The sequence below is a fragment of the Lathyrus oleraceus genome, unplaced genomic scaffold (genome assembly GCF_024323335.1).
Source record: "Lathyrus oleraceus cultivar Zhongwan6 unplaced genomic scaffold, CAAS_Psat_ZW6_1.0 chrUn0010, whole genome shotgun sequence".
In the NCBI taxonomy this organism is placed as follows: Eukaryota; Viridiplantae; Streptophyta; class Magnoliopsida; order Fabales; family Fabaceae; genus Lathyrus; species Lathyrus oleraceus.
Window position 1 is genome coordinate 48,365 of NW_026112401.1, and position 10,818 is coordinate 59,182.

General features: G+C 35.1%; 1 protein-coding gene across 1 annotated transcript; it reads left to right on the plus strand.

Moving 5' to 3' along the window:
• The first annotated feature begins 9,759 nt into the window (after nucleotides 1–9,759).
• LOC127112029 (sugar transporter ERD6-like 6) lies at nucleotides 9,760–10,532 on the plus strand. Its single transcript, XM_051046222.1, has 3 exons — nucleotides 9,760–9,923; nucleotides 10,028–10,142; nucleotides 10,220–10,532. The coding sequence occupies exons 1-3, from the start codon at nucleotides 9,867–9,869 to the stop codon at nucleotides 10,330–10,332; spliced, it is 285 nt and encodes a 94-aa protein (XP_050902179.1). The 5' UTR covers nucleotides 9,760–9,866; the 3' UTR covers nucleotides 10,333–10,532.
• Nucleotides 10,533–10,818: the final 286 nt, after the last annotated feature.

A 10,818-nucleotide genomic window follows, 5' to 3' on the forward strand; every position in this document is an offset into this window, starting at 1 on the left:
GGCGTCACTGTATTTTTTAGTTTTATTTACGTTTTCTATATATAGTAAATTTTTTTTGTGAATTTTTGATTAGTGGGTAAGATATTTTTTAACAAGGAGAAAGAGAGAGAATAAGGAAATAAATATGATACTATTGAATTATGTTACAAACTGAATTATAAGATATTTATTATATACAACTAAGTAACTTGACTACTAGTAACAAATATACAACCGTAAACCCTAATTAACTTTGGGCTTGAGCCTCACACAACATAAATAATCTTATATCTCAACATACCTCCTATAATCCAAGTTGTCGAACAAACGCTAATTATAGTCGACCTGACGTATTCCTAATTTATCGATATTCAATCTAATTATGCTTCACTTGAGTAATGTCTTACTACAAGTTCACCTCGATTTACCTTCTCCCTTAAGAAGTGAAATCTATCTTCAATGTGCTTACTCTTTCGATGCAGTGAAATCTATCTTCGATGTGCTTACTCTTTCCATGCAAAACTGGATTCTTCACAAGATTTATGGTTAACTTGTTGTCGGTCTACAACACCAGAGGTTTCTTCACTTCGAACTCAATCTCTTATAGCACCGATTTGATCCAGATTGCTTGACACACAACATAAGATCTTGTTATATATTTATCCTCACACGACGATAATGCAACCACGAGTTGTTTTCTCGAGCTCCATGAGATCGGGACACCAAATACTTGATAGAAATAACCACTTATGTTTCTTTGATCTTCCTTATCTCTACACCAATCAACATCTGAATAGCAAGTAACCATAACTTTTTTGTTTTCAGAGTCTCATCGAAATAGAATTCCAAAGTTTATCGATCCTTTTAAGTATCTTAGGATTCTTCTTGCAGCGTTTATGTGTGACACCCTTGGTTCACTCATGTATCTGCTCACTAATTGACTGAGAAACCTATATTAGACTGACTATTGCACACATATATCATAGATCCGACAATTTGTTTGAACAAAGTTGTATCGACTCTGTCTTCCTCTCCATGCGTCTCCAACTTCAAATTTGCCTCGACAGACAAAGATGTAGGAGTCGAATCATACATCCTGAATCTCTTGAGTATCCCTTTGACATACTTTCTTTGATGTAGAACCATACCTTACTTCGACATATGAAATTCCATGCCTAGGTGTCATACCCCAAAATTTGTCCTATTTTTTTTAATTTGTTTGACTTATGGTTTTGTTCATTTGTATACTTTTTCTACTTTGATCATGCACTCATCGACATTTGCATATGGTAACAAATTTAGGCCAAATGTTCGATGATAATGAATTTAATCAGTTTAAGTGGATTTTCGAGGTCGATATTATTTGGTAATTATTCAGGTTTATTTTCCGTATTACTTGTGGTGGAGATCATCTCTTTATCTGAGATTCATGGCTATCAGAAGAGATTGAAACAATCATCAATTAATTCAGAGGTTTACTTGGATTCAAAGGAAATGACAAAGTTGAAATAAAAGAGAGATTTCATTCATTTAGTGAAAAATATCAGTTCTCAAAAATAATAAAATTCATGGATTAAGGCACTCAAAATTTAAGCCAAAAGTGGTAGAAAATCAAGGCAAATGCATGAAAATTTAAGTTCAATTACTAGTGACTCTTTCTCTTACATCCTAACTTGGTACTTTTGTCAAACTCCAACACCACTGGTCTCTAACTATCTTTAACTACCTATTTCTCCATAAGCCATACATGTACCTAATTACCCTTAACTACCATAACTTCTAAACTAACATAAACTTCCAAACAAACACAAATCTCAACTTCCATTTTTTCACTCAATCCTAGCCACTCTTTACAATTAATCCTATGGTTGAAATTGGCAATCCGCAACTTGAGCTTAAATTAATTTCTAACCATTGATAAAACCAATTACTTGGATCACAATCCAAAGGTGATCATTCACCTACCAAGTCTATATAAACAAGTTATTTTTCACATTTTTGGGGGTTAACTAACCTAACTTGGAAAATTCACAATTAATCATTATTTTTCCACAACTTTTTCTTCTCAATTCTCTCTCAATATTCATCTTCTCCCTCACCCTCACTAAAGTTCATCTTCACCACCATTTAGAATTTCATATTGAAGTTCTAAAATGGTGGAACTTAGCCATCAACAATTTCTATATCATCATCAATAATTATCAATCAACAATTCAAGCATTATCATCAAAAATCGTCCATCAACAATTCCTACACTATCATCAACAATCATCATCCAAGATTCATCAATTCAAACTTATTCATCAATATTCTACATCCAAAATTCATCTTCTACATTAATTTATCATAAAAAATAATCATCAAGCTTGGAATTTATTGGATTAAAGGAGCTTATTCTTGAAGTATTCCGAGTTTCTCTTTGACATTTCGATTCTCAACACTAATCAGAGCAAATCTCCGTTCCGTCGGTAATCCTATATCTTTTCCAAACCCTTACCATGAATTATTGGATATTTGTTGGTTGATTTAGCTTAAGCTACTGTTTTAGAATTGCTTATTGGATAATCACTTACCATGAACAACCTGTGAAATTAGAATGTTAGCATCATCTAACATTAGCTTAGAATATTAGCATGTCAGTATAGAAAATTTGAGCTCCATGTTAATTTCTTTTTTACACTTAATATTAGTTTAGAAAATGTTAACATTAACTGTTTATACAGAAAACGTTAGATCCACAATAACTTTGTTTGCACTTAATATTAGATTAGAAAATATTAGCTTAGCATTAGCTTGGAATATTAGCATTAACTTGAAAAATATTAGTATAGAAAACGTTAGCTCCATATTAATTTTTTTTGTTACACTTAATATTAACTTAGAAAAGTTTAGATATAATTATTATTACATCATATTAAATTTATCTAATCTTATTTACAATTCTAGTCACATATCACTATTTGATTAGTTAATTAGATTTAGAATTAATTAGATAACTTTTTAGACTTTTAGAATTTTAGGATAGATTAGATATAATTGTTTTTAATTCATTTGCATGGTTAGAAAATTAATCCAATATCAATATTTTGTGAAATTAACATTTTGCACTTAGGAGGTTTATTTTGATATTTTAACCTTTTAATATGACATATTCCCTTAGGATTAATTGTGACTTAGAATCTTAATCAAGTCTCAATAATTGCATGCTCTTTTAGGTATAACCTTTGTAATAAATTTCAACCATTAGATTATGTTTTAACCTAGTTTACAAATTAATTCAAACTCTCTGATTTAAATTGATCAAAAGCAGTTTTAATCAATTAAATTCTTTGATCTTGTATAATCCCACAGTCTAATTTGAGTGACCAAAAGACCCTTGGTCACTTAATAAGATTTTTTTCTTCTAAGCTGTGGAACTCAAGATCTCAAATCATATTCGCAATCAAGGCATCCTCAGTCATACCAAGTAGCGGATAATAGAAGACACGTCAAAGGTGACAATTTTCAAGAGCTTGTCAAATCAAAGTTAGAAGTGTGCGACACGAACCTTAAGAAATAGAGAAGGAATGAGACTAGAGAATTCTTACCCTCATTCTGAATATCTTTGGGTATGAGACGAATGACCCAATGCTCATCGTATTCACCTCTATTCATAGACTTTTGCACAATTCGAATCATACGATTGACAAGTCTCTCTTCACGAAGCAGTAATGCGACAAGCAAGGACTACATCAACAACTTCTCAATCATGATTCAAGTTGCACGACACGAGCCTTAAGCAATGGAGAAGGAATGGGACTGGAGAATTCCTACCCCCATTCTGGATATCTTTGGGTATGGGACGAATGATCCAGCGCTCATCTTATTCACCTCTATTCATAGACTTTAGTTCAATTCAAATCGAACGATTGTTAAGGTCTTCATAGTCATCACAAGAAACAACAAATATTCTTCTCTCCCACTTGAAAGTTAAGACGAGAGTTACATGTCACGGGCCTTAAGTAGAAAAAATGGAATAGACTGGAGATATCCTACCCCCATTCTAGACATCTTTGGGTATGGGACGAATGACCCAACGCTCATCGTATTCACCTTTACTCATAGACTTTAGTGTGATTCTTATCAAGTAACTATCAAGTCTATTCCATTCTTTCATTCAACCATTCTATCATCTTCTTTTGCCTCTTTAATCAGTTTGTTTTCAGCCGTAGTAGACTGAACTACAAAGCTCTGATTTCCTTATTGCACTATAAGGATACGTAGGTAGGAGAACCCATTTTCTTCGCGAGCTACCTTATTTATCAATCTACTCTATCTATCGATCAATCTTCCGACACTCCAATAGTGGAGCATCATTTGCTATTAGCAACTCGTGGTTGTACACCCTCTTCCAATCAATTATTTGCCTTGTGAGGTGTTAAACCTTGGCCATTTGATTTGGATCTTTGCCTTGAGAGTCTTAGACTTTGGTATCTAACTATCTTTGCCTTGTGAGGTGTTAAACCTTAGCAATTCGATTTTGATCTTCGCCCTGAGAGTCGTAACTCTGGCATCTAACTCTCTTTTCCCTGTAAGGTGTTAAACCTTGCCTATTCAATTTTTATCTTCGCCTTGAGAGTCGTAAACTCTAGCATCTAACTTTATTTGCCTTGTAAGGTGTTAAACCTTGGCTCTTTGATTTTAATCTTCGCCTTGAGAGTCATAGACTCTGGCATACCTGTCTCTTTTACCTTGTGAGGTGTTAAACCTTGGTTATTTAATTCAGTCCTTCGCCTTGAGAGTCATGGACTCTGGCACTTGATTCTATTCACCTTGTGAGGTGTTAAACCTTGGCAATTTGATTCCTTAACAACATTAGTCTTAGACTCTGGTAGTGACACCTCACCTTGAAGGTCGTGAACCTTGGCACTCTTTTTCAGCCTTGAAGGGTATTGAACCATGGAAAATCAATCTATCAATCTCCTCTTGCCTTATCAATCATCTTACTTTCAACCATAGTAGGCTGAACTACGATTGCTTTGATTTTCTCATTGCACGATGAGAATACTTAGGCACGAGGGTTCGAATCCTCTACGAGCATACTTATTTATCATTCCTACCTTAGGGAATTCCTCCATTCATTTCCATGATACATCAATATTCTACTTTCATTCACTCCATGTGATATACCCTTATTTTGAGCCAAATATACTATACCTTTGTGCTCCATCTTGCACCTCTTTGGGAACCAAGAGCTGTTTGTGCTATGAAACCAAACACCTAATTCATTCTTTTTTTGGTTGTTCCGATACAGTGAAATCGTGATGTAGGCACTCACTTGTTGGTTCATACCAGTGTTTACTCTTGGGTTCATGTTTCACCCTTGTCGGAGTTCAAATCATACTAATCCTTTGGTTTAAACCATACTTTGATCACAACTTCTTTTCACCTCCCACCTTTAGTTCTTTGAACTACGAAGCTCTGAATTCCCCATTGCACTATGATGATACGTAGGCATGAGGGCCCCAATCCTCACCGAGAACTTTATCTATTTCCTTTCCTTTTCCCCATTCTTTTGCGAGTAATCTTTAGTTATAACACCTATTCGAGCGATGCCAATCAAAACAGTTCCCATGGAGTACCATGGATGTTTGGGGTGCTAATATCTTCCTCTTGCATAACCGACTTCCTTACCCAATATATCTCTTTCCCTCGGGTTTTATCGATGTTTTCCCTTTCCTTCTGAAATAAATAAAGTTCGATGGCGACTCTGTTGTATGTTCGAGCGTGTGATACATTTGAGTATATTTCTGCTAGCTTCACTAGGAAATAAGACAAGTTTCCCAGATCCGACATTTCAAATTCCTTCTTCATCAGGTCTTTGAACTTCGACAGGTTCTCCAAGCTATTTCTAGTTACTATCAAGTCATCGACATATGCGTAAATGATTGTTAAATCTTATGCCACAACCTAAACATAGACACCATACTCATATTTACATTTGACAAATCCCAATTCGACCAAATATGAGTCGATATTCTTGTTTCATGCCCTAGGTGCCTGCTTGAGGCCATATAGCGTTTTATGCAACTTGTATACTTTCCTTGCTTCCTCTTGAATCACAAACCCAGGTGGTTGTGTGACGTAGAATTCTTCATCTAAGGGACCATTTAAAAATTTTGTTTCACATCTAAGTGAAATGTCACCCATCCTCGCTTATATGCCAAGGCGACTACTAGTCGAATAGTCTCCAATTTTGCTACTGGTGCATACACTTCAGAGTAGTCGAATCCTGCTCTTTGAAGAAAACTTCGAGCTACCAATCTCAACTTATGCCTTACTATCGACCCATCAACAATGTGCTTCAACTTGAATACATTTCACTTTGATAGCTTTTGTATGTGTTGGAAATTTGACTAACTCCTATGTGTGTTTCTTTAAATTGCTTGTAACTCTTCGAACATAGCTGACTTCTATTTTTTATCGTTAAGGCTTCTCTATAGTTATTTAGTTTAACACCTGCAAGTAAGGAAAAATGAACTAATTCTCCATTTGGTGTGACTTCATCATCACCAGTGACTTCATAGTCTTAAAGTCTTATTGGATGAGCTCTAGTTATTTAAGGTCTTTGACTATTACTAGCTACACGATCTTCGATTTCGACTGTATCAAGTAGGTCAATTGTTTCTTCGACTTTGACAGGAATATCGATAATATCTTCGACTTTGACATCATTATTTACTTCGTCAAAATCATAGATTATTAATGGCTTGTGAATTGGATCACCAGAATTCCAACCCCAGGTAGAATTTTCATCAATCACAATATCTTGAGTCATCATGATCTTTTGATTAATTGGATTGAATAACCTGTATACACCATTTTTATGATATCTTACCAGAATGATAGGTTCACTATTGTCATCAGGCTTCCTTCTTCTACCATCAGAAACATGCTTGTAAAAAATAGAGTCAAACACTTTCAGATGACTCACCGAGGGTCGTTTTCACTCCAAACTTCTTCGGGAACCTTGATCTTCAACTTGGTATGGCAGATGTTCAGAAAGTAAACAACAGTGGAAACATTTCACCCCATAAGGATTTTGGAAAATTCTTCTGCTTCAACATGTATCTCGCCATGTCCAATATGGTCTTTTTTGTCCTTTCTGATATTCCATAATGTTGAGGCGTATACGGAGGAATTACATTATGATTGATACCATGTTCTACATAAAACTCATCAAACATCTTGGATGTGTATTCACCACCTCCACCTGTTCGCAAAACTTGGATCTTCTTCTCACTCTGGTTTTCGACAATCATATTGAATATCTTAAAGATTTTGAATACTTCATCCTTTCTCTTGATCACATAGATCCACAAATTTCGACTAAACTCATCGACACAAAAAAATACATGTTTCCACCAATGTCATGCTCCTCAAAAGGGTCACATACATCTGAATGTACAACTTCGATTATGCAGGAGGATCTCAATTGCATAGTCGAAACGAAATACTTTATGGTTTGCTTATCGACTAAGCAACATTCACAGAGTTTGTCGGGCATCTCAAGACTTGGTATACCAATTACCATATCTTGAGTAATTAGTTGATAGAGTGATCAAAACTTCATATGTCAAAACCTCAAATGCCACATCCAACTATGCTTGTGGTCAACAATAACTTTTAGACATTGTACCTTAGTCGAACTGATCATGGTCTTGAATGTCCTATTCTTCGACAAAGGAGATCTCAAGACCAAATTATTCTGAGTGTTAAACAATTCCCAGACTCCATATTTCATAATCACTGAGAAACCTTTTTTGACCAGTTGTCTAACATTAAGCATATTTCACTTCATTCCAATTACATAGAGTACATCTTTGATCATAGATTTTCCTCCATTTCTCCCTTTGAATAAATATGTCTCTAGTATGTTATTCTTGCAACGAGCTATTATCAGCAAGTTTGACCTTGCTCTACCTAGACAATTCGAAATCTGCTAACCACACTTTTTGACCAGTCATGTGATTCGAGCAACTCGAGTCAAGGAACCAGATCTTGGAGCTGACATGGTCATCTACAACTGCAGCCATAACCATCATATCTTATAATCATCTGAATTTTGGCGTGCAAGGTTCACTCCTTCCTCCTTGCCTTTTGTCGCTCCCTTCTCTTAATTGTTCCAACAATTCTTGGCTAAGTGACCCCATTTTCTAGAGCTATAGTACTTCAGACCTTTTTTCTCCTTGTCTTTCAAATAGGACTTTCCTTCTCATCTTTTTGAGGATTCTAAAGCTCTATGATCGACCTTATGCTTTTAAGGGTTCAACCAAGACTTCTTGTTCTGAGTCTGGTCTCTTTTACCTTTTAATTTGTTGAAACCGCCTTGCTTCTTCCATGCCTCATCCTACAGTGCTTGTATCGAATATTGAACCCCTTTGCTTTCGAAAATCCTAATCTCATGTGCCTCCAATGAACCAACCAAATCTTCCAGTTTCTGGGTTTCAAGATTGTTGGATTCTTGAATAACTACGATAATTTGATCAAAATGAGAGGTCAACGTACACATTACCTTTTCAACTATCATCTTATCAGTTCAGGTTTCACCATAATCACTACGCCAAAAACTGGAATAGACAGCGCATCTTAGAGGGCGCTTTATTACAAAAGCGCACTCTAAAGTGAAGCGAAAAAGAAGGAGCGAACTTTAGAGGGCGCTTTTGTAATAAAGCGTCCTCTAAGGTGAAGTGAAAAAATAAGGAGGAGATAGAGGGACAACAATACAGGGCGCTTTTTAGAAAGCGCCCTCTAAGGTTACCCTTAGAGGGCGCTTTTAAAAAAGCGCTCTATAAGTCCATGTGCATTTCCAGTTTATAAAGCGCTTTTGGAAAGCCTTAGAGAGCGCTTTCATTAGCGCCCTCTTAGGCCCCCTTTAGAGGGCGCTTTTTTTCCACAAGCGCCCTCTAAGGTCCCCTTTAGTAAACATTAAAATTATAACATACTGCGCGTTTTGTTAATTCACTCTCTGTTATTTTCGTTCTTTTTCACGTTAGGGTTCTCACTGCTACGATTTTCGCTACTTCTAAGGCGTTCTCCTTCCACCTCTGTTAGATCTACGACGTTTCCTCCTTCTATTAATTGTTGTTAGTTGTTCGATTTTGACACCACAAGTATTTTTCTAATCTTCATATTACTTGGTTTCTCTTCTGACGTTCGCTATTGTTCATTTTTGGTGTTGTTCAGGTTCGACCGAAAGGAAACTAAATTTGTAACGTTCCAAATTTATCAGACCATAATCTGAACAATATTTACATGTCATTTAGGTTCTTGCTACGATTTTAACTTTGTGGTTAGCAGACAAATCGGGTCGCCGGCTTTTACTTATTGTGAGTCTGAGCTTTTTCGATAATTTTTGCATTCACATTACTATTTGTTTGGAGGGTAATAAGAGATTAATCAAAATCTCCTATTGCAGGTTTCTTCATCTGCAATGGCTTTGAGTCTTTTGGTTGTTTCAATATCATTCTACTTGAAGGTAATAATAATTTTTTGTTTGTTATATTTTTTGAACATTTTTTTTTGTTTATTTTATATATACATAATACATTAACTAGATATTACACATGCTTTCATGCATAAATGTTCAGAAATTTGTAACACAGATTCACAGGATTATATATCAGTAAATTCTTCTTTATATTTTTGTTTTTTATATGGATAATATATTTTATGTTGAATTTGCTCTCAGGAATATATATCACCAGATTCTGATTTATATGCGACATTGAGCCTCGTATCGGTGGCTGGAGTTGTGGTGTGTAAATACAACTTTATTACACAAATGATGGTTTCTATTGTTTGTTTCCCTAACTTCATTATTATAAACTTTCAATTTCTTTCAGGTCATGGTTATTGCATTCTCTCTAGGATTAGGAGCAATGCCATGGATTATAATGTCTGAGGTACAATTTTCTTCAATAATAATATGCATGACAACCCTATATGAACAAACCTTTGTTGTAATATAATGTGATAGTTGATGTGTTGAATATATTTTACATAATAGATTCTTCCGATTAACATCAAAGGCCTAGCTGGAAGTTTTGCAACACTTTCCAATTGGTTCTTTTCCTGGTTGGTTACATTAATAGCAAATTTGCTCTTGGATTGGAGTTCGGGAGGTTTGTGTGCATTGCCTATGTTAATTTTCTATAAATATCTATTGTTTCTAACCAGAAGCTTCCTATGTTTTTATCAGGAACCTTCACAATATATACTGCAGTGTATGTTTTCACAGCAGGATTTGTTGCCATTTGGGTCCCCGAGACAAAGGGAAAAACTCTTGAAGAAATACAACAGTTTTTCAGATGAAGTTTCCTTTCGAGTAGCACTTCAGCTAGTGTTCACTCATGTATTCACATTCATATTTTTTTTTCTGAATCAACTCAATTCATTTTTGTGCTCTTTGGTCTTGTTAAATATGAAAAATACCAAAACAGTGTGATTTTCTAATCTAGCAGCATACTTGCATTTTTGTTGTAATTGATTGATTATAAACAAATAAATGAAAGAGAGTGGTTATTATACATTTCAATTAGAGTAGCAGTGGTTTCGGTTCATGACATTTCAAATAGCAAGAGGATCATATAAACAATAAGCATATATCAGTATTTGTATTTTAATATTATAAAAGCATAAAAAGAACCTTTAGTTGCTCTTGTGAATTATAACAAGCTGCTGTATGCCATTTTCTTCTGGTTACCTCTTGTGGATGCAACATAACCTGAAATGAGAATATGGTCACAGAGACATGTGATGCATGTAAATGTTAAATAACCACCCACTTTAGAGGGCGCT